Source organism: Hypomesus transpacificus, unplaced genomic scaffold, assembly GCF_021917145.1.
Source record: "Hypomesus transpacificus isolate Combined female unplaced genomic scaffold, fHypTra1 scaffold_27, whole genome shotgun sequence".
Taxonomy (NCBI): Eukaryota; Metazoa; Chordata; class Actinopteri; order Osmeriformes; family Osmeridae; genus Hypomesus; species Hypomesus transpacificus.
In genome coordinates, this window is record NW_025813796.1 from 2,838,843 (window position 1) to 2,863,352 (window position 24,510).

Sequence of the window (24,510 nt, forward strand, 5' to 3'; positions counted from 1 at the left end):
AATGATTTCTGATTAAGCCATGGTGTGTGTCCTGAATTAACTGGGTAAGTATGGCAAAAATGTTGTGGACTTAAGACTTGTCATTGTAAAAAATATAACACAAGGCAATGTTACAGTTTGAAGTGTTTGATGATATTGCTTATACAATAGCCATACAATAATTGAAGAGGTAGAAGGAAGGGATAATCACCAAAACTTTAATCTGTTAATTTGACAGTCAAAAGTAATATTTAAACAAAACGTGTTGAAAAACATAAATATGAATTGTTAAGTGCTCCAACAGTCATAAAATAAAAACAAAAAAATCTGAGTTATAGAGATCTGGTAGAATGCAATGTTTTGAATTTGGTTTCTTCAACAGTAACAGTGTATTTAAAAGGTAGTTCAAGCTAAGTTACAGTGGTTTGGCCCCTTATGAACATTGTCTGAAGAGTTTGCTAAGCTACACAATGACCATTTCTAGAACAAGACAAAATAAGTGCACATCCACTCTGTAAAGCAGTAAGTATTCAGTCCATGACCAAAGATAGACTACACGCAACAACAGACAAATTAGAAGACTGTCATGTCAAGACAACTACAATGCTTATTTGTGATTACATTTATGATGTACCTTTGTTTGTCATCATAAATTGATTGAAATTTTGTTCATACATTTTCCGAACTATTAAACGCTTTCTCAACTTTGCTTTAAAATCAACTGTTAGTGTACATCTGCCTATCCATGCAGCAACTGCAGGGGCCCTTTTTTTCAAACTAGTTTGAGGCACAAAGACCCACATACATGTTTGGTTTAGTTAAGAGTGCAAACTATTTCAAGTACTTGAACAAAAGGCTTTATATCAAATGTTTATACACTTCAAGTACAATGTGTTTTTATTTAATCTGTTATGTACTATTGAGTAAATAGTAATTAAATGCCCTTTTAACATTGAAAACAACAATGTTGATATCATGGAGGTCTGAAGATGTCACAATAACAGGACTAACTCTTCTACACATTACGGGAATCGAGAGTTACAGCACTTGATCACAGAAAGTTGTCCACCTCCTTGGTTTGTTGATTTTAAGATGGGTTGAAACCGAGAAAAGCCAATGAATCTTGGGGGTGGGGGGGGTTCTTCAAAATAAAAACAGAAACCAGTCGGATCCATAGGTGTGCTGCTGAGATTATCAGTTCTTCATGGCTCAATGCCACTTAGACAGGAAATTTGGCACATTTCATTGTGGCACTTTTTTAAGTGTGCCCTCTGTGCCCTCGTCTAGGGTGAAAGGAACCAACATCTTTACGTACAGTTTGTACATTAACTCTTCTGAGGAGACTAAATGTTGGGGGCCATCAGACTATGGTCTCTTTAGATGGCCGTTTCTCACAGGGCGGGCCCCGTAAAGACAGCGGGGCAATGGCTTCACCGTTCGACTTAGGGAGGAGGAGGACAACCCGTTGATTGGTTTGTCGCCACTCGTTATACAGCCGACAGTGATACCTGAGAGACACCTGCGAGAGACGGGAGAAGAGGTTTGAAGCAATCACTCTAATCTGTGGATTTATTTCAAAATCAAAATATTTGGAGGTATTCAGGTTTACTTTTCACAATGAACTGAGTCACTCACCAATAAACACAAACAGGCAACATGAACAATATATCCGAACAATCTACAAAACCAAGGGACACCCTCTGTTTTTATCAGCCAGTTCCTTCCATCTTCTCATAGTAGAAACAAAGTGTACAGAAAGAAGCCAGTCTTGATTTACCTAGTTCCAGAAGAGGTCAATGGTAAACACGGCTTACCTACCCGCCTATCTCTATCACTCCCTCTCCACATTCCTCCTTTCATCAGGTTCCAAAGAAGATACTTTTTGAGTTTTGCTTCCTTTCCTTCCCTACCTTACCATTGTCATCTCTCATTCCACCTAACCGTCATCTTTGTCCCATATATTTTTCTCCTCCACTTAACTAGAGGTCAATAGTAAAAGAGCAATCACCTCCACCTTCCCTCCATTTTTTTCTCAATCCCTTTCACTTCCAACACCCCACTCCAGATGATGAAGAGAAAACAGGCATCTCTACTCACCCCTGAACCATCCATCCGACCCCACTTTCTTTTCTCCACTCCATGATCCATCCATGTAAATGGTGACCAGGACCACCTTGGCTCTTTTACTCTATTCTCTCTATCAACCCTCTCCCTCAGGTCCTATACTCACCAGTGTCCAGAATAGGTAAATTGTGAAAAGGGCCACAGTGAGAGCAATGAGACCCACGGCCTCTAGCCGGCTGGCAAAGTGCAGGTGATCCACTGCTCCCCGCAGACACAGCCAGCCAGAGATGGTGGCCAGGGGTGTGATGAGCAGGAAGCACACCATATCCCCAAAGAGGGTCCGTTTCTCCTGACGTAGGCCTGGGTTACGCATCCACTACAGTGGAAAAGAGCCAATGAGAGGAAGGGAAGTGTGAGTTCAGGGGATAAAGTACAAGGAGGATGGAAGGAAAATAGGGAGCACAGGAATGCAAATTTCAAAAAATGTACAAATAAGGTCTTCTTTGTAACAATGAGAGAAGGCGGGTCAACTTGGTCATTTTAGCTGGAGGAATTAGGTTTGGCAAGCAGACACGCCAGTTATGTAAACATTAACTTATTTTAACAGATGTTTAGGTTTTGCTTCAAGTTCAACAGGATATTACCTCTCTCTGAACAGGGACTTTCACCTGTTGCAGACGGACCATTTCCTATTTGGTCTGTGTAAGTTCACAAAATGTTTATTTGTGTGTGAAAAACACAATCATTGAGAACATGAAGTTGAGGTGAAAAAATATATATAATGTGAGCATAAGATGTATAATGCTGAAAGAAGATTTCATTTTAATAGACTGGTGATAGCCTTTGGAGATATATAGTTCATAAACAATATTATTCGATAAAGTACAAAGAAAAAATATACTTCATAATTTACAGATATAATTACAGATACAAAAACATCTTCATCAACTTCTCATTAACTGCCAAAAAGGTGACAAATCAATATTATTATTTTTTTAATGTCAGCTATTAATAAGTTACAACAGTGACTCAGCACACATCTTTTTGGTATAATTACCATATGTGTACGCTTCCTGCAAATACAATGTATTGTACCGCCTGTGGCAGTTCTGTGATACATGAGCAAACAAGTGGATGCAAGCAGTGTGGCAATGTTTTACTCTATAGTTTGGAGGACTCTTTTTGTGGACAGTGAATTTCAAGACGTTAAATGCTGTGGTCTGGTAGATTTATGTGGTGATTTATATGCTTCATCATGTCAATTCCCCAATAGCTTTGCCATAATTAGTCTCATAAACTCCACTCCATTTATTTGAGTGGAAACCAATTATTTCTCTCATCACCAAAAAGGGATTTCTCTTTCAAAAGGGGGATGGTTAGTGATGAGTAAGAGGATGTAAAGACCATATAAGGGTTGGGTTGATTATTGATGAGTGAGTATGTAATAACCTATTTGAAGTTCAGTATTTATTGACAGAATGCAGAAAGGAGTGCTTGCTGTGTGTGATTTAAAATGTGTTTTCCTTATATACTGCCCTTGAACTTGTTTTCTGCCTAAGGGAGGCATGGAGGCACAGGACATTGTTGTTACATGTGTCCCTGTGGGACCCATTGGCTTCTTTACTTTCTGAAGGGGTGGTTCTCTGCAAATGCACATGTGTTCATAAGTGAGTAATTTTGTATTTATTTTTAGGGTACAGAAAACCAACTTCTGTGCTCCAGTCTGCTGGAATACAATACACATCCAATCAACATAGTGAAGTGATTCCTTAATCGGACTGCTAGGCTGTAAAGTTTAAGAGGAACCAAAGAGTGTGAGAACAGTTATGGACTGTCGTTAGCCGCAGCCTAAAGTGTCTTCAGCTCCCTTCAACCCCCATCACATTCCATCTGTGCATATAAGCCAGCCGTCACACACACACAAAAACACACATGCAGCTGCATACTAGGTCCAGTACTGTACAAGAGTGATTTGCTAAAAGATATTAAAGACCAAACATGTTTTGATGTTACTTGCCAGGGCTGACACGTCAAAGCTCTGATTTTAAGCCAAGGCTGGATAAACATATGTGTTATTGGGGATTAAGTGGACAGATGGGGTGTGATGTGGTGGACAATGCAGATGTCTGCAAACCTGTTTGCAGTGTAAACATATTTGATTGCATATTGATATTATGTATCAATACAATATAGTGTTCAATTAAAACATTACTCATGTTTAGGTGAATGCTAATATTCACCAGGTTTTTTTCAATCTACACAATCATAAAAACTCAAGAAGGCATGTGTTGTGAGTTCTAAATGTAAGTCTAGGACTGGGAGAGTGTGATCTTGTGCCCCCTTTATTGTGCGAGTTTTCTTATGTGTGGACATTTTCAATATGCTTGCCTGTGATTGTAAGTCTGTATGTCTCGTGGTCCATACATTTGTTTGTGTGTGTGTGCATTGGGCATATCTGGTACCTCCAGCAGTGGCCGAGACTTCCTCTGGACATTGAACTGGTAGTGGCAGAGCTCACAGAAGCTGGTGCCGGAGGACGAGAGCCAGTGCTCCAGGCAGCTCCGGTGGATGGTCCCCAGGGTGCCTGAACACTCGCAGGGGGATATCAGCTCTTCCTGGCCCCCTCCGTCATGGCAGATACGACACATTGGCCTCTCAGAGAGAAGACTGGAGGAAGGGTGGAAGGAAGAAAGGGTGGATAGGCCAGAAAGGGGAAAGGGAAGGGTGGTGAAGATGTAACCAGTTGGAAATTGCAGGAGGGAAACATTCATGAAGCAGTGGATAGAGGTAGGGGCCGAGAAAGAAAGTATTTGAGAAGGATGTAGGTAGATGAGGGGAGACAGGAGAGACAGGGAGGTAGATGAGGATGAAAGAAGTAGGAAAGTGCAAACAAATATAGGAAACCATTAGAAAACTATTTTTAAAGAATGGTGTTTTTGAACACACATATCTCAAAGCCATCTCTAGGACAACACAATTTAACTCATCCTCACACCCACCGTTATTCATTTAATTGAATTACAGAGTAAACGATAGCTCAGCAAAACTACATTTTGGGTCAGTTGCAAGGCTACAGTTTACTGCCAAGAACATTTGGAACATTAGCCATATCAATGCCATCACAAAATATTAGTCTGGATACAACAGTAATACATTATTCATGGTCTAACAGCGCACTGAGTATCCTGACTCAGTATTCAACTGACTTATTCCCAAGGGAATCTAAAAATAAAAGAATTACAGTTTCTGCAGCAATGATGGACATTTACCATTACCTGTAGTTTGTGCCAGTTAGACTATTCAAAATAGGATACAAATGTATATACAGTACACTGTTAAGCCAAAACATGATGACCACCTGCCTAACATGCTGTTTGGTCAAAGTTAAAGTCACATTTATACAATCAAAATGGCAAAAGCCATAAAACAACACAATACAAAATTAAAGACCAGTGTCAACAGACAAAAAGACAAATAAAGGCAACTCTCATACTAAGTTAAAAGCCCAGGAATTTAGATGTGTAGGATAAAAAAAACAAGCAGTGTAGTGGCCAATATAAGATGCAATAGCTCCTAAGTTTTCTACAACTGCAAAGGCACAATCACCCCTTAATCTTTGGGCTTCAACGTTGATCTTGGGCCAACGAGAAGCAACTGGTCAGTGGACCTGAGTGACCTGGATGGGATGTGTGGTAGTAAGAGATCATAGGGATCATAGATCCTAAGGTTGGAGCTAGCCCATAAAATCATTTGTATGCAAACAATGAATCGTGTCCTTCGTGTGCCAGGCCCTACAGGATTTGAAAGATGTGCTGTTAATGTTTTGGTCCATGATCCCACAGGACACCTCTGAGGGTCTTGTAGAATCCATGCCTCGGTGGATCAGTGCTGTTTGGGAGGTCATAATGTTTTGGCTCATCGGTATATGCACATTAAAGACCAAATCATTTATAAATTATTACAGAATCATTTACTGTAGGAATGTACAATAGATCATGCAGATTATAAACAATAGATCAAAATGTGCTTGCTTTTAACAGGTTAGCATCCATGATAGCTGTAGGCACCCATGGTATTCTTATTCGTGTTTTAGAGTTTCTCTTCCCTGGAACAGATTTCATGTTCCAACTGGGGGGGGGCGGGCGCTATCTTAGTGTCTAGGGCTGAATCAAATACCCTTTTTGGTCTGCTAAATTGCTGCACTAGTCCACACTTGACTGGTGGGGACGTCATTCTTATATCACTGTAACTGTTAGTTGCTCCTTGCATTCCCTAATTCCTGCTCTCCTCTCTCTGTCCCCCTCCACACCTCCCTTTGGTTTGGGGGGTCTGAGCTGTCAGCATCTGCCTTGTCGTCGGTCTGCCAAAACTGGACCTTGTCGCCAGTGGACATCGATCTGTGATAGTCTGCCAAAACTGTAGCTATTCGCCAAGTGGACATCGGTCTCCCTGACAGACAACAGCGAGTTCCCGGTCCCTTTCCTCATACCCCTGCAATGCTGCGCCAATCACAGTCCCCAGCCCTGTGGCTACCTTTGCGTATAGTTTTTCTCAGTTGTTAACACACAAAAAGCGCAATTTTCACAATCTTAACTTCATGTACCAATCGCTCGACCCAATTTGGCACTACATCACACTCTCTTATCTGCATTAGACTCTGACTTTACTTCTTTACACTCTGATGTCAATTACACATCACCTTGTTGTCAAAACACGACAGACAATGTTCAGTAGTTGCACACACTTCTCAAATAAAATCTCAAAGAATCAACCTACAACACACAAATATTCAAATCTCTACACTTTCAGGTCTGTTGAGCAATTTGCAATCAGGACTGCAGCATAAAAGTACCTTGAGCCTTTGTTTTGTTTGGTGAACAATGAACTTTGAAGAGATCGACAACCAGAGAAGGAGAGGGGTGAGAGTGAGAGGAGGACAAGAAAGAGGAGGAAAGGGGGGAGGAGGAGCAGGTTGAGGAGTAGGAAGACGGAGAGAAGGAAGAAGAGGATGAGGAGGAGGAAGAGGAGGAGAAGGACAAGGAGAAAAGAAGGAGGAGAAAGAAGGAGAAGTCATCTCTAATGAGATTCAGGCCACTGTGGTAGACCATGTGCTCAACCATGGTTTGAGCATGAGGGAGGCTGGCCAGAGGGTCCAACCAAATCTCAGCCGCTTCACAGTTGCTGCCATCATTAGAACCTTCAGGATGGAGAACAGGTACAAAATCTATTTGCCTTGTGTACACTAATACTGCATATCAATAGAATACAGTGTGCTCACAGTATTTGTATTTTGCAGGACTGAAAGAGAACCACACCGTGTAGGAAGAACACACACTTTCACAGCCGAATAGGAGACTGAAATTTTAAATACGGTTTGTGAGAACAACGCTATCACAACGCTGTCCAGGGACGGGAGTTGAAAATTAGCTCTTGCTATAATCTCTATGTGCATCACATCAGCTGCAAACTTTGCTCTGTAGCAATGTTTAACTGCATTGTCCCTGTCAAATAAACTAATAAATAAACAAATACAAACTAAGATCCTGGCTGACCATGCTACATTCAGGAACATCCAGACCGCCAGCCTCTCTACATTGGGTCGTATTCTTCACAGGAATGCCATGCGGATGAAACAGGTGTACAGGGTCCCATTCAACCGGAACACAGACCGCATCAAGGAGTGTGGATGAGGCCCTCTGGCCAGACAGGAACCGGAGGCATGATGCCTAATTCATTTTTGTGAAGGGGGCGGGGGGGGGGGGGGGGGGGGGGTTGAGCAGGCTGGTTCACAGTACTGTACTGTTCTCTGTGTGTACCGAAATAAAACTTTTTTGCTGCATATTTGTGTGCTGTTTTATGTTTGACTATGAAAAAAAGTAGGCCTACACCGAGACATTTTACAAAAGGAGAAATGGCTCATTTTCCAGAGTCATTGTCATTCATATGGTGTGTTCCATTTCTATAATTGTGTTTTCAATTTTGCACTTCAGTGTGCGGTAAATGCTTGGTAGTGTGCAGACAAATGCTTAGCAGTGTGTACTCAATGAATGGTATGTGTGTGTCATTTGAAATGTCTGTGTGTACCAAATGAAAACGAGAGATCAATTTTGCAAACAGTTAAGAGATTTGATGGCAAAGAGTCATCTTGCAAAGGGGTGTGTGATGTTTTCAGTTTTGGGTGTGCAGTTTTGAGAAAGCCGTTATTGTTTTGAGAAACGTGTTGACAATTGTGAAAAACTGTAAACTGACATTTACCAACTCTGACCGAAGTTGAACACTGGATTTTGGTGTTTCAACACCCATTGACACTTCCCTGCTGTATTACTATGTTTAGCCTGTGTTCTGCTCTTCTCTTTCACCAACCGTCTCTGGAGGAGGGGATCCCTCACTGAATTGCTCCTCCCAAGGTTTCTTCAATTTTTTGTACTCTAGTGAGTTTGTCTGGGAGTTTTTCCTTGTCTTCCTTGAGGGTATAGGTTGTTTGAGGGGCAGTTCTATGGGCGTATGTGAAGCCCTCTGTGACATTGCTTGTAAAAAGGGCTATACAAATAAATGTTGATTTGATTTGATCCATGCTACTGGCAGGTGACTCGGGCTGGCTGTGGTATGGCTAACAGTTGTGCCCCAGTCTGCATGATTGCAGCTGTGGCAGCTGCTCCTGCTAAAGCCCTCTTTTGTTTCTGTGAATGTTTTGCGTGTGTGTCACTGTGTTAATCATGGTGTAGATGTGGGCATGTGTGTATTTTGAGTGTCTGTGTGTGTGAGTGTTTTGGGAGTTGTTAGGTGTATTTTTATGTGTACATGTGTGTATTTGATCGAAATGGGTGGCCAGAGATGTTGACTGGACTTTGATACACAGGATCAGTCTGGCATGTGTGTGACTGAGACCAAACATCCTGTCACACATACTGCACATACTAACTAAGGTACTAAAATTAGACTTTCTATAACCGCTTGGTCTAAAACGGCACGTCAGGTACATTTTTGTGATATGTGCGTCTCGTACTGTATTGTGGACTTCCAGTTCTTTATCCCGATTAACTTTCATTCAAAAACAAACACAAATGAAGTTTGTTAATATTGAAATATCTTCTTAGTTTGAGGCTTTTTCCACAACCCCTTGGCCAATTACACACTAATAACTAATTGTTCATTTTACCGTGTTTTATCATGGTAATTCTGACCTACTAACTAACAACAATAATAATAATAATAGATTTTATTTCTAACGCACTTTACATTTGAAAACAAATCTCAAAGTGCTACAGTTAAGATTAGAAAACAAGGTAAAACATCAATATAAAATACAATTAGATAATTAAAACTCATAAGATCTGCAAAAAATTAATGTTTTTAGACGACAACAACCCCAACCCAAGAGTACCTCTGTTTGGCGAATGCCTCCACTACAGGTGGGAGCAGCTGACCATCCTTGGCAGGCACTTGCATGTAATACTCCGGCTGTCTGATTGCTGGACTGCTCATATCCTCCATTGTTTTTCCTGGTAGGGTGGGCTCTACTAAGAAATCCACATCACACATTGGATTACAGTCCTTGTCACGCAAGTATCCTGAGGGGCCACTGTCCAACCGCTCCTGTAGCACCTCCGGCAACAAAGAGCAGCGGCTGGTTGTCATGGTGGCAGACAGTTGTCTCTGAGGCAAAGGCCTACGATCTCACTGAGGATTTCCCATCTGGAGGGAGGGGGGAGGGGGGGAGAGAGAGAGAGAGAGAGAGAGAGAGAGAGAGAGAGAGAGAGAGAGAGAGAGAGAGAGAGAGAGAGAGAGAGAGAGAGAGAAAGAGAGAGAAAGAAAGAGATACATAAGATAGCCAAATTGGAATTGTGTATAATGAAGCAAGATCCAATGATCCAATTCAGTATTGAATAAAGTCACAGCCAGTGTTTGACCTTATATGCTGGGCCTTCCTGCTGTATTCCGGTTCAAATAACTCAGAAGGTCAACTCTGATGTGGGTCTGGAGGGGGATCAATGTCGGAAAGAGCCGATAACAAACAGCATACACTACAGTATGCATTTTCCTAATGTGGGTAGTTGTGACAGATTATTCTGTTTATAACTTACTCAAGCTCACTCTGAGAGAAAGCATGAAGTCAGAGACCACACAGTTCGGGAAAGCTTAGAGGATCATGGGAATTGCATGCTGTTTAACATGATTAAAATGTATTATCCTCTGCCGCTTTTGTTTTTACCTCTTGAATGAATCGTGGCCATGGGGGATGAATCTCCATTCCAACTGCCATAAACTGAACACAGATGTCTAGCCAGCCGTCACTGTCATGGTTCAACTATGCCATACTGTGTGGTTCTGAACGAAAGGGGAAGGGAAAACATAGAGTGGGCGTCGAAAGACAACACAAACTAAGCTGTCAACATAACAGTAATTTTCAGCAATGTGGCTAAGGAATACGTCCATATTCGGTGTAAACATTCTGTCAATGTTTGTTGTACCGATTTCTGTGACCTATCGAAAACTGTGACCAGGGGGGTTGCTGTTCTAATGACTGGCCATACTGTTCAGCAAATGTTTGAGCCCTAACCCTAACCCTAACTCCAAAATTGGCCGGCTTTCAAACCAAAGATGGTCTAATTAAGGGATAATGCAAATTTTTGTTTGCTCACAACATTTGTCATTAGCTAGCTCTGTAAACAGATCCCCCAAATGACCACAGCATAGCAATTCATTGATATGAAACAAGACAATAACAGTACAAGGGTTTAATTCTTGACTAGCACACTGACACTCTTGTCTTCAGATTTTTAACAGTACAAGCCCTTCAGCTAGTTTACGCGAGATTTCTTGGGAAAAATAGATTTTACTAGCTGCTTTGTTTCCCATCCACAGAGGACTTTCAGAAAGAGATCTTTGGCGGTGCCCTATGGCCCTGGAAAGTCCCCTTACAAGTGCAGCTAAGTTAAGGCTAGAATCCACCAAAAGAGCTCTCACAGCCTGTAGGCCTATATTGCAGCCATGCCAATTAACTACTCACAACACAACCATGGCGTGAAAAGGTTGTGGGCTCATTGACGATGCAATATTGGGTTGCATGGCGCGCTGTGGTGTACAATATTACAGGTGAGGGAAATTGTGTAAGAGAAAGATTTTAAGTTGAAAGGCGGAGGGAACCGTCACCCACGTTCACCCTTCACCGCATGCTTGGATTTGAGAGGAAGCGGAACCTCCTCCTAGTGCGCCGAGCTTGGAACGCTGTATTTGTTCATCAGTTTGAGAAATGTCAAACCACTTCCTCTTTCTGTGTTTTTGCAACAAGCCTATGAGATCGTGATATGGGCTGAGTGTCAGGGGAAGGAGTTAATGTGTGGAAAATGTCTACGCTCCTTTATCAGTTTGAGTAGGTGTAGATCTAAACGAGTGGTGGTTATGACGTTACTGTACTGTATACAGCTGTAAACTTAAAAAGGTAGTCGTTTTCTGGGTTTGTGGTTCCCACTAATCTGGCTTCAGTTGTAACAAAAACTCTAAAGAATGCACACACTCTCTCACACACATACATACTCTTTCAATACACAGAGCTAGAGAATGTGCACTCACATATACAAACTCAATCTCACTCACACATGCACTCGTCCTTGATACTACATTCCATACCAATCCATCATCTCTTTTCATTAATGTGACCTTATTGTTAGTGTTGAATCCCAGTACCTTGGTCTCACTTGTCTGCTGACTCAAAAAGCACATGCCATCCAGGGCCACCCACAGTTGCCTCCACTGGTGCAATAAAGCACAGAATGTGCCTAGTGTGAAGGTGGGTAACAACATTACACTGTTGACAAAAGGGAGACACGTGCCAATCTATGACCCCCAAGAACAACACAGTGAAGCACTTTAAATGCCATGTTGATTTGAGACATTTAACAGCAATACGCATAGTAGCAGCCATCTCTTTTGAACCTTGAATGTGTAAAAAGTCTTAAGTTTGATGTGAAGTCAAATGGCCTGACATGCATGCTTAAAGACAGCTTTGAATGTGATTTGACCCTAATCATAGTACAAATACAGTCAAAACAAGGGAGTAGAATTCTAAGTCTGGTGAGTCTTTAGGTACTTAAGAGAGTACCTAAAGACTCTCTTAAGGTACTTAAGAGACGTGACCTGATAAGCCCTTCAGAATGCCTGCAAGGAGATTCTACAGAACTTTAGTAAGTCTTAAACCTAGTTTTCCACAACTATTGTCTATTTACTGATCAACTTTACATTTGAAAATAATTTGTTAATAACTTTTCACTCGATGTGTTTAATGGATGTTTGAATCCAGAAGGGAAGACAAAGTGAAGCCAAGTGACCCTAACTGTTATAAGATAGAAAAAAAGTGCTCTGTCATGGTTGGAGAAAACCACATCCTGTGTTTAGTTTTCAGAGAAAGGCTCTAGTTTTCTTATTATCTGGAATGTTTGATATTACAGAGGTAAATAAAGGTGACAAGCATTTTGATTATCCTATAGTATAGTGAAAGCATTTAACAGTTAGAAATGTTGTGCCATTCTAATCAAAAAACATATTTTGACTATGACCACAATGAGAGGTAAACCATCTTATCTTGAAACCTAAAAAGCCAAGGATCATAATTTTTGTGTGAACGCTTTTGTCAGTTTGCACATTTAGCAAACTACAGCTTATAAAACATATCTCCTTCAAGATAAGCTAACCGTGTTATTTACAGTGGGTGGTCAGAGAGTGAAATGAGATTTAGGATCTTGAGTGTTGAGTGTGCCAACTAAGCATTCGGACAGAATTTGACCTACACCATCAAATGACAAGTTGTTCAGGGATGCCTCTCCTGCCTTCTAGTCACAGCTGTGCTTCTGTGACAGTTGACATAGTAGTTCCTTCTGCTCAGCTCAACCCACTAGTTGAACATGTCTCTCTGATCAGCACTTTACAAGAAAGGGTGCGGTATTTGCTTTTGAACTTTAGTTTGAATTTGAATTTTATCAAATGTTTTTGAGGTACAACTTCAACGTGTAAAAGTTGTAGTAACCATTCTGTGTTAAGATGTATCTCCATAAAGTTTACTATTGACGGTCTATTGCCACCTCCCCTAAATGGTTGACAGTTGTTGCTAGTTTATTTTCTACGTATACTCAAGTATAATCAAGTTGTGGTTCTCTACCATAAGGCTTGATTCCATTATCTCCATGCCATTTCAAAAACATCCACTTGTTGGATCCCCCAGAAAACTGAAATAAAGTCAATAAGGATTTAATGCAGACTACCAAAAGGCAAGAGTGACCAGCTGCATTGGGATAACATACTGGCTTGTTAGCATTGTCTGCTAACAAGTCATGTTGGCCTATTGTATCATCTTGAGGTCTACCCCCTTGAGGTCATACAATCCTCAGGGCCAAGCACTGTGGGAAAGGGACCAGTGGAGCTTAAAAATAGCATCTCCCACACCCATTTGACAGGCGGGTTTCCACAAACCTTACCCTGCTGACCACAGCTAGTATCCAGCCAGTCCTAATTCCATCCATAAGGACCCGCCACTTAGAAAACTCATTGGGGGAAATTAAAGTTCATTCAGACAGTCTGTAAGAACTAGGGCATTTTGATGGGAACTGGGAAATTCATTTTCTAAATTTCACCGTACCTCAAATTCCCACAATGCATGAGTAGGTAAGGTTTACATTTGAAGACGCAAAATATTATTTAGTTTTGGTACAACTCATATGGTTCATGCTTTCTTAGCACAAAGTGATGTTGGTTTACACAACATATGCTTAAATCTTTTTCCATAATGAGGTGTCAATAAGAGAAAGAAAATTATAATAAGTTAAGTAGGCTGCAATACGTTTTTCAAATACACACTTTTGATACGTCAGCCAACGAGAACATTTTTGTGAAAATGTCTTGCAGCACACACGGTTAACATTTCAGCGTTTCAAAGCAATTAACTTTGTTGCATTGAATACATCTAAACGTGTCCTTGGCCTTCTCCTCTATTTTCACTGACTGCAGGGCCTACACAATTATCTCAACCGTTCTCACAAGCCTCTGGGTGCATTGCTAACTGCATAGCTAACATTCCCCTTCAGTATTCCAAGAAAACCAAAGTGGATTCCAAAATATGGTTTCTGTGTTTCTTTCTGATATAAATCCCATAGTGGCTGCACTGTAGGGGAGAGTACAAATGGAAATAGCTGTATGCCAGGACCAGTGCCCACCCAGGCATGCTGCCAACCAACCAATGTGTGATGAGGACCCCATGCTGCCCTTATGGCAGCTGCAGGGTCACACATTAGATAGTCTCTTTACCCTTTTTTTTTGTAAGTCCTTTAATCACAACTTCCTCACATAACTACTATCTACCTTAGTACTTTACTATCATGCCACAGTCATAATCAAACATAATATATATTTAGGTGAAGTATTATTGTAGTAACTACATAATACTTGTGGTTTTGATCACAGAGTATGGGTAAGGGCAAAGTATGTTGCTGCAAGGAGAGTTATTTACTTTTGTGGAGCCTATTACTCTGACAGAATTGCAAAAGTTACGCAACATGATAGTTGACCACGAACAATAAATCACACTAAACAGGGCTTGAGGCTAACTATTAAACTAGATAACTTCTAAAGGTCAAGCCTCTGTGTAAAGTCACTCACTTTTGTCAAATGCCATGGTGAGACATCCCCCATAGTTTAGCATGTGTGTATTCAGCTCAGACTGGCATACCAATGGAATTAAGAGCTGACTGTCTATGAAAGCTCTAGCGATGTCATGCGTTGTCCAATTAATAGAGTGACTTTAACTGTCATGGCTCTGAACAAAGCCCTCTTAGGGAGGAGGTAAAGAAACTGACATGGATGAAGTCCACAGCTTGTGGTTCTCAAACAGTTTGTATTTTAGCTACGGCTGCTTAACTACACTTAATAACTCCTGTCATAGCTTTGTCCATTAATGCTAAACTGGATTAGTTTGGCCCAGGGCCAACTGGACCACAATATGGTGATGTCTTTACTGAAGTGTTGTGCTGTTTATCAACAACATACAACTACGTCATGACTGTTTACGTGGATGGTAGCTGGATGAGGCTTCTGTACCAATGCTTAGTAACAAGCTGTTTGAGGAGCAAGGATTTTGATGGTTAAATCTGAAAAGGAATTAGGGGGGTTGTATTTAATCTAAACCTGAATGTGGATTTAAACCAAAGGGAAATAACAACTATCCTTGTACCAGTGTTAGGACATGAGATTCAAATCAAGCATAAACACAAACATATTAGGGGACCACAAAGGCAGATAAATTGTTACAGGCACTGGTACTGATAACGGATTGCCTTATAAGTCATGTTCAATTTAGGCATAACCCCATTAGATGCCAAGTACACATGAGAGCACTCCAGATCAACCTTGGCTAGATTGACCTCTGAAGAGCTTCCACTTCATCTTGAAACAAGCCCTTTTTAAGAGAGCCCAACTACAGGGGTCAACCAAGCAGCACTGTAATGTATGATATCTAGTTAACCACTTGGTGATTTATTTAATTGGGTTGTTTGATATTAAAGGCCATATAAAACCTCAATACGACAATTCCACTTTTTCACCATATACGGTTATTCAAAAGGAGATCCAGATATTACTATGTTAATAGCCTAAATCAATTTGTCCATGTTTAAGAATGCAATCAGCCAATGCAACAGATGAACACACTGACAATTGTACAATAAATGCACTTACTAATCAAGTTTTTTGAGCTAATGTGTCCAAGCTGTGTTGTTGCCATGACTTGTGCAAAATCGGGAGCTGCATATACTCACTATATATTTCTAAATATTTTAAAGAGATTGTATATTGTTACAGGACTAAAAAATATTATATATAACAACGATTATAACTATGTCTGGTCAATGACAGTGTTACCGTTTTTAAGGTGAATTTTAAAAGTGACATTCGATGCCAGCCCAAACACTTGCAATCAAACAAACTACAATTTACCCAAAGCAATGCTAAAATAAAACGCATTGTTTTGACAGTTGGGTGTACAGGACAGAACGACAAACGTGTAACATTATTTACGTATAAAAAATTACAGCTTACCTTTACTGCATGGTATTAATTTAAGATAACACATAGCCTAGTAGCGATAACGTAGTCTATAATTGAATTCTTCTTCTGTTGTGATATCAGGGATGCACGCAAACTTCACGGTCAGCTGTTGAGTACAGTGGTCGGTCTAGCCAGTAGACATTACAGTTTCCACAAACCAATCAGAGTATCTCAATGGCAAAGTGTAAGCTATGGGAGGGTCTTTGGGAATGTAATATTATTGTACAGCTCTGAGTACCCTAGCGCATCCTAGTGGTATGAATAAAATCTCGCATTTTCTTCATGCCCTTCAATAAAAAATCTAATTTGATATGCCTGTTGACTACCTTCGATCATGAACAGATGAGACACAAATATGGTTATTACATTAATTCACAAAAAAACGTGGTTACATATGTATATATATTTTAATTTGTACAATTGGTTAGAGGCATTTCTCAATACTCAGTTCATGTTTTACAAAACTCTTCATGAACAACCACCTTGACACAAATGTAAGTTAATCTTGACACCCCCCCCCCCCCCCTCCCCCCCATACACACACACTTCATACATGTATTGAATGTCTCAGTTTGTCCTCTTCTTTCTCCAACTGTCTTTCCAAAACAGAAGTATTGACTCTATGCATCATCAGAAACTGCCCATTAAGATGGAACACCGGGATGTCATACTTGTATCTGTCATACCAAACTTTGTTTTCCGGCAGGCTGATATCCACCTGCTGAAAAATGTACTGCTCACAATCGGGGGAAACAGAACAAAGGGGAGAGAGAAAATACATTTATGACCACTAATATCCCTAAAGTCTTTGTAAAACAACATGATTAAAAGCCACACTCACCCTGTGTTTGAATGGTTCAAGGACTTCTTTTGCTTCTTCACATAATGGACATGGGTCCTGAACATTTTAAGAATGACTGAGGTCATTACATGTTTTTGAAGACATCAATACACATATTGGATTACTAAGTAACCCCCATTTGGGAAATGAACAATTCCAAAATGTAATCTTCTGTTCGGCTTAACAATTATGCTTTACCTTGGTAAATAGCGTAAGAGAGGGTAATTCCTTTTGAGAGAAAAATCTTTGAGGCAGATAAGCAGAGGTCCTCATCCGATGTAAAGTTCTTGATATTAGCATTCTCTTCCTGCAAAATAATTTACCAGTTACTGACATAAAATAACAGTTTAAACAGTATATTGGAGAAATAACAATCAAACATAGTTTAGACCTTTGTGTGGACAAAGGGGACTATCAGTACCCATTTTCAGTTGCAAATGTCAATACAGTATAGCACAAGTAGAACCCACCGTACAGGGATATGCATGCTTGTCGCCGAAATTATCTTATGGTAAGCCTCCTATAGATTTTACCGTCATACATTTGGCTTGTAGCTGAGGGTTTTCACGACGTGTCATCAGACCGAAAGTCGCCATATTGGAGGCACTCCGCATCACAACAAAGCACAGGCACTGAAGTATATACCTAGCCTGGTCCTAACCAGACCCTCGTACATTTCATTTGTACAGAGGGTCTGGGATCGCTCCATTGACAAACGTTAACTTCCTTGAAGGCGGGTCCTCTGTTGAAGTTTAAAACGATTGGATCTGCCCAGAGCCACTCTGATTTGCCATAACCAATCGCAAGCGTTCGCATTAGCCAACTCCTTCACCAGTACTGTAACGGAGCTAGCTGCCATAGCAGGAAAATCAAACTTTTCCCGAACCCCATGGGGGGGAGGGCCACAACATCATGGTCACCAACAAAACTCAGCAAGGAATGTTCTTGCTCTGGCTTTAACCTAATGAATTCGGCAGCGTTGCCACAACCGCAGAATAGCTTCGCTCGCATCTTTCTCCGCCGCCATTACTGAACTACTCAAACTAGTGCACGACATTAATGTCATAGTTCTCAGCCACTCCTTCTGTTCGCTGATTGGACCTACAATTTTTTTTTTCTGAAAACCGACTTCAAAGTCAAACTCCCAGACCTAGTACAGAAGCAAAATCCAAATTGAGCAGAAGTACGTAGGAGGGCAGAGCCATGCTAGTATATACCCAACGTTGTCAAGGAAAATGGTTAATTATTGCCGTGTTACAGGTTGTACCAATAGGACAGATCGAGAAAAACATTTGGAATATTATCGACTTCCAAAAGTTATTAAAAACCAGGGAGAGGAATGCCAGAGATTATCAAAGGAAAGGAGGCGCTTGTGGTTGGCAATGCTCAACCAAGATCTACGAGGGAAAAATCTGGACAACATCGGTATTTGTTCGGCACATTTCTTGTCAGGTATTGTGAAATTCTTATTTCAGCGGCTCATAACACATTTTTTATTGTAATGATAATATTTTTAATAGTAAAAACAATTACTGCTTTATTGTTTTTACTGTGCGCTTATTTTACTGTAAAGCTGACATTGACATAATATAATTCATATCAAACTACCCCATGTGTATGGATTCGGCGAGAAAACCTGGTAGTTAACAATATCGGGATATCCAACTGAAGGCAGAATCACCGGGTCGTCACGGATCCAAGTAGAGGGAGCTAACTGGTAGGGATCTGCACCGCCAATAAATCCTAATTTCTCAAAATATCGACCCTTTTCTTGTGGTCCAAGTCCTTCCCTATATGCCTTTGGATCTTGGACGCGTTTTGATGACCATTTCGCTTGTTTAGACATGGCTACAGTTGTACCAAAGAGTATAGAATATACGTTCTTTGGTTGTACTCCGTTCAGTTGTTTACACCGAGTGCCTCCAATATGGCCGAGCATCCGGGTTACCACCCAGAACGTGACGTCGGTTAAAACCCTCTATACGTTCTTTGGTTGTACCAGAGCCTGTTTAAGGAGAGCCATGCCACTCCCTATTAAACCCCATTGTACCGAATTTGGCTGCAGTTCCACCACAGTTCCACTGGGGGTGATCGCGAGCGACTGCATGTTGAATGGGAGTCTATGAAGCTAAACGGCTAAATTTGTCTCTTTCGCCTGATTGTCGTTGAGAAATATCCGATTTGATTATAGTTTTTGCATGTTCAACATTGATTATACGTCGAAAGTTGAATGAACGAGTACTTATGTCCTTTTGATTTCTTACAGGGTGAGTCGTTGTTGCCCATAACACGCTAGCATTATGCTAATAAATGCTGATTGGTTAGTGAAGGACTGATACGACCAGAGCTCCCGCTTGATGGCATCCGAAGCGTAATCAGAATGTCAGAGCATTAGCAACATTAGCAACAACATTAGCAAGCCAAAACTATTTCTTGCATGAACGCCAGCAAGATTGGCACGTGACTTGAGCATATACATTGATGTGTTCCTGTCAAATACATATTTCTCTTGTTTCTCTCCCATGAGAGCTAGTTCAGAAAACGTGTTTCTTTCAACTGCACTGTTAACACTGGGTCAAATACTTACGCCAGGATCGCTGCAGAAATCTACTCTGCTAAAACAGGGCGTTTTCACCCATATAGTTTGTTTGCTTTGTTCCGATTCAGGGAATATGATAAAATATTGCTGTTGCCCCTTTGTTCGGTTTGTGTTTACACTGCAACATTTAACAGCGGACTAAATCTTGTAAACAAACTCCACGCGCTAGCAAACTGTTCTCTCATTGGTACGATTTGAATGCGGCTTAATATATTAGACTGTTGCTCTTTTTTAAAGGTGTGGGGGAGTGGGGGTGCGTGAACCCGTTAGGGATGTACTAGGGGGTGCGTGGCCTAAAAAGTTTGGGAACCGCTGTATTACATGATTAATCTATAACAATAGGCAGCCATATTGTGAAGCAGAGCTAGAAATGGCTATGCTAGCTGCGTACTGTAGCCTAATGATTGAGGACTATTGTTCTACTGAACATTTAACTTTCGACTGTTGAAGTAGCCTAAATGGGACTTGTTTGTTAAACACGTTTTTTTATTCATCAGCCCACTTACAATTTACCACGTTAACAACGTGTTATGTTCTGTGTACTTATATGCAGTGATGGGCAAGGTACTTGATATGTGTTGCTCTTGTAGGTTAGTTATAACCAGAGCCATAGAAAAAGAGAGTTGCGACACGCTTTGATCTCGCCGACACGTGATCACGTGGTTCATGTAGCTCGCTGTAGTTCCAAAAAGCCCCACTGCTGTCAACTTTTTTGAATGGTTTTCAATGGAGCTGGCCAACGGAAGTCGCTTTCTCAGGCAAATTACGAATGAAACAGGCTCAGTTGAAGAAATCCGATATTCTGGCTATCTTCAGCTGACTCTTATCTACATTAGGCAGTCCTCGCTGACGTTTTTGGTGAAAAATGGAGTGAACTACAACATTGTGAACACTCACTGCCAGTGAAACGCAGGAAAAAAGCTAGAGCTTTTTTGTCACGTGGTTCCGGTAGCTCGCTGTAGTTAAATGAAAACCCACTGCTGTCAATGTGTTTGAATGGTTTTCGGCGGGACCGACAGCAGCACCATCTCGATTCACGGATATTTTCGGTATATTAACACAATATCAATTGGTTACTGGTGTGTTGTATCATGTATGTATGCTACTTTATTAACATGTATGTATAACATTAACTTATAATGCATAACGCAATATTGTGAAGCAGAGCTGGAAATGGCTATGCTAGCCTATATTGTTCCACTTAACGTTTAACCTTCGACTGTTGAAGTAAATGGGATTTGTTCAACTGTTTTTTTCTTCATCAGCCCACTTACAATTTACCACATTAACAACACGTTTGTACTTGATGCAAGTTGAATCTAACCATGATCACCGGCAACTGTTCAATAGAAAAAAATTGAACAGAATGTACAAGGCAACCAACTGCAATTCAATAAAACATTTTATTGTACAATATGTCCAGTGTTCTTCCACTCCTTTTGTTTGTAGTGAGCAGGTGATCTTAATGTCTGCTTTTCACAAAACTTAGACCGCAGTAGTAGATGCATCTAGTTGAGCTAACTAACTAGCTACTATAGCTATTGAGTGGACCTGAAATTCCTGCCGAGCGTTGCTGGACGATAGGGGACCCAAGGCTTTAATCTGCAATTCATTGTTGCTAGATATAATCAGATGTACTATAGGCTAATAAGAGCAGATTCTGTAAACTGTGTATGCCAAAGAACACCAATAACTAGAACTAATTTGACAGACTATAAACCAACGAACTTCTGGTTGATTCACATGCTCTTTAGCTAGCTACAGTAAAAGTGTTGCATAGCTCTACTATAGTCTAGCGCAAACTGCATTTAGAATCTAACAAGCTATAATCTAACAAGCCATAATCTTACAATACATTTTCTCTACAGCTGGCTATATGAAATACTACTAATAACAATTGATATGTGGTGGTAGAAATATGAAAAAATTCAGGATTTTCATCAATTTACCAGCTCACTTGCTTCGGACCCCATAAGCCATATATGGCTCTAACAGCTCTAACTGCATTTAGAATCTAACAAGCTATAATCTTACGAAAATGTTTATCTTAAGTTGGCCATATGAAATACTACTCATAACAATTGATATGTGGTGGTTGAAATATGAAAAAATGCATGATTTTCATCAATTTACCAGCTAACTTACTTCGTAGACACTGAAAATGAATGGGGTTCAACGGTGGAAAATACAATGTTTGGAACTATAGGTTGCATGAGACACGCTTAACTTCCGCATTCCTCGATAACAATGGGAGTCTATGGAAGTGTCGCAACTCTCTTTTTCTATGGCTCTGGTTATAACGAAGTTAAGTCTTATACTCGCTGTGAAATATTTTACTGTTGATTGTTCTCCTACGGGTACAGTCGTGCACTTTTTGTGGTTCATGTTGTTTTAATTTGTTACTTGTATAACTGCATGCTCTTATGGGTCTTCCCTTTTGGCACTTGTTTAGTTTTTTTCACAATGTATGCTTCATGTTTTGGCTGCTTGCAATGTTTGGGACTAATAGTACCTTGTTGTTATGATCAGTGACCTATGCTCTTTTGTAAAGCTCTCTCTTGGAAGTCGCTTTGGATAAAAGCATCTGCTAAATGCATAAATGTAAATGTATAGTGAGCTAAGCTACTAGCTACTCAACAAAACATTCAGCTTTAGGCCTACTACACAGAAGCTGTCATAAAAATTTAGCAACCTAAGTTACAAAAATCAGTCAAAAGTAGCTTGATACATTACTTTCAGTTAAACAAACTGCATGCCAAGTCAATACAATTTTAGTGATCAACACAACTGTCAGCCAGATAAAGGCTAACATGTGTTAAGATATATTTATGGAACAATAGCCTAATCCAAAATGCTTATGACAATTGCTGTTATCTAGTCAGACTGGCCGCGCAGGCACTGTGTGAGTGGAGATGAGATGATCATAGCCCTCCTGTACTCAGTTCTAGTGAGATCGGTTGTAACGTGAACTGCAGAACGGGATATGTGAGATGCTTTTTCCGTGCTTTGCTTTTCAGATGTGTCCAGGAGAAATTAGCTTTCGAGGACGCTACTGCGCTACTTGATCAATAAAAGAGCTTAGCTACTGAAAAGTTACTTAGTTTTTATAAATAGCGACGTTACAGCCAAGCTACTGACAAATGTAGTAGTTCCTGTTATAAGACAGACAGTCCGTCTGTCCAATCAGGAAGGTCCATCTTCTGCTAGGCCCTACCTTTTCCGTCAGAAGTTAATGTCGTTGTGTTTTGCTATTTGCCTGTGTTTTGCTATTTGCCGTTGTGTTTTGCCATTTGCCGTTGTGTTTTGCTATTTGCCGTTGTGTGTTGCACTTCAGGGCCACCGTACATTTGCTATATGTGTGCATTAATTGACTGAATTGACTGAATATTTCACAGCCCCACCTTGAATAATTTTCACCAGCCGCCACTGAGCTAGCTACAAGTAGGCCTAGGTCTACACCACTCGGTGTTGTTCAACCTGTCAGTGTTAACTATATTTATATCTTCCGACAATACCACATATTCTGCATCATATGGAACAACTGCGGTCCTGCGGGTACATAATAACGTATTGGTTCGAAAGCATACGCCATAGGATGAACAGGGAGATGATGGGTCGATTTTCTTCAATTTTTTATGCAGTTTAGCGGGTTGAAATTGAGCGCAACCATTCTCGTGACGTCAGATGTATTCGTTAATAAACATGGCGGTGCCCTGTTCTTTTTAAGTACATTTTACACACTAGAGATTTCGATTATTGATTGAATATGGCATACAGTTGTAGCCTATGTTCTATATATTTTTTGTCATTAAATGTATATAGCCTACTATTATAATATCACTGTATCTAATCGCAGTTCAGTTCCACTTTAAATCTATGGCTATTTCCTCTAAGCCACCATAACTGAAGTGCGAAGAGACGCACGTCGGAGTCTACTGATGTTTGAAGACGTCAACTAAATTTAAGAGTGACTGTTAAAATTCGACGCATGAAAGGCAACGTACTAAATGAATCACACAGAAATGAGAGTAAAAACAGTAACACCATTTGCGTAGGTGGAAGCTTTCATTCGTAATGTAGGCTAAAGTATATTTAACGTTGTCTTGCGTCTTTTGGTTGTTATAAATAGATCTCTATATCATCGATGTAGGCCTACACATTCTTTGAGACATTCCGTCAACATGTAGGCTACATGCAGACTTTAGCCCTGTGTAATATGGTTATAGTTTACCAAGTTATTCGCCTAAAACCTCACCTTAAAGTAGCCTATATCCTCAAGCCTCAACGAAAGAAGTTACCAATTGGTGGTTTTCCTTCCTGTTCCCAGCAAATATTCGGATTGGTCGGCTAGCTGTCAATCATAAAGGTCCACAGTTCAAAGTGTAGGCCTACGCCTGACTGGTGTTGGATGGGCATAATAAGTATTTCAAAATCCACACATCAGATGGTTAACCCATATTTTTAATACAAGTGAATTTTTATCCTGCTAAAATAATAATAAATATTAATAATAATAAATAGTAGAGGTCATAACGTACGCAAGAGAAGCAGCAAAAAATATGCATTTGTAAAACTTGTAAACGCAAATGAATACATAGCCATTAGCTATGCTATAACAATGTATTATGTTATCAGACGTTGTGTGCTGAACTATTTCTGGATTGAATGGTGGCGCAGCACACAGTTAGCAACTTCACAACTGGCTCTGGAACCAATCGTCATTCCTATTTGCCTAAACCTCACAGCCTATCAGGGGCTGGTTAAAATAACATGACATTGTTTACAACAGCACAGATTCTACATTGTTGTAGCCTCTTAATTTTGCTCTCAAAAGTGCACTAGATTGATGCGGTTAACTTTAAATTTTAAGAAATGTTCTTCCGGGGGAGGATGCTCCCGGACCCCCCTAAAGGGTCGGGGGTTCGCCGAATCGTTC

At 40.5% G+C, this 24,510-nt stretch overlaps 2 protein-coding genes across 7 annotated transcripts; both read right to left on the reverse strand.

Moving 5' to 3' along the window:
• Window positions 1-176: 176 nt before the first annotated feature.
• On the reverse strand, window positions 177-16,277 carry LOC124463235 (E3 ubiquitin-protein ligase MARCHF3-like). Of its 6 annotated transcripts, XM_047015051.1 has the most exons (7): window positions 16,126-16,272; window positions 10,256-10,371; window positions 9,954-10,020; window positions 9,428-9,738; window positions 4,506-4,710; window positions 2,210-2,419; window positions 177-1,498 (listed from the first exon to the last, which is right to left on the reverse strand). In XM_047015051.1, exons 4-7 carry the CDS (start codon window positions 9,679-9,681, stop codon window positions 1,340-1,342), a joined length of 828 nt encoding a protein of 275 aa, XP_046871007.1. In that variant the 5' UTR covers window positions 9,682-9,738; window positions 9,954-10,020; window positions 10,256-10,371; window positions 16,126-16,272; the 3' UTR covers window positions 177-1,339. The 6 variants fall into 6 exon arrangements, 5 of the variants coding, with proteins under 5 accessions (XP_046871007.1, XP_046871010.1, XP_046871006.1 ...); XM_047015054.1 differs by lacking the exon at window positions 9,954-10,020 and having other exon boundaries at window positions 9,428-9,563; window positions 16,126-16,273; XM_047015050.1 differs by lacking the exon at window positions 9,954-10,020.
• A 264-nt stretch (window positions 16,278-16,541) lies between these two features.
• Window positions 16,542-23,912, reverse strand: cunh5orf63 (chromosome unknown C5orf63 homolog). The gene is made up of 4 exons (XM_047015058.1): window positions 23,830-23,912; window positions 17,174-17,282; window positions 16,976-17,032; window positions 16,542-16,867 (listed from the first exon to the last, which is right to left on the reverse strand). The coding sequence occupies exons 2-4, from the start codon at window positions 17,273-17,275 to the stop codon at window positions 16,682-16,684; spliced, it is 345 nt and encodes a 114-aa protein (XP_046871014.1). The 5' UTR covers window positions 17,276-17,282; window positions 23,830-23,912; the 3' UTR covers window positions 16,542-16,681.
• Window positions 23,913-24,510: the final 598 nt, after the last annotated feature.

Coding starts and splice junctions, on each gene's coding strand:
- LOC124463235 (XM_047015049.1), bottom strand. CDS start 9,681: ATGACAACCAGCCGCTGCTCTTTGTTGCCGGAGGTGCTACAGGAGCGG. Junction 2,420..4,505: donor AGTCTCGGCCACTGCTGGAG/GTACCAGATATG, acceptor TTTCCACTGTAG/TGGATGCGTAACCCAGGCCT. Junction 1,499..2,209: donor TTTACCTATTCTGGACACTG/GTGAGTATAGGA, acceptor CGTCTCTCGCAG/GTGTCTCTCAGGTATCACTG.
- cunh5orf63 (XM_047015058.1), bottom strand. CDS start 17,275: ATGCTAATATCAAGAACTTTACATCGGATGAGGACCTCTGCTTATCTG. Junction 17,033..17,173: donor CTCTTACGCTATTTACCAAG/GTAAAGCATAAT, acceptor TAAAATGTTCAG/GACCCATGTCCATTATGTGA. Junction 16,868..16,975: donor TTGAACCATTCAAACACAGG/GTGAGTGTGGCT, acceptor GATTGTGAGCAG/TACATTTTTCAGCAGGTGGA.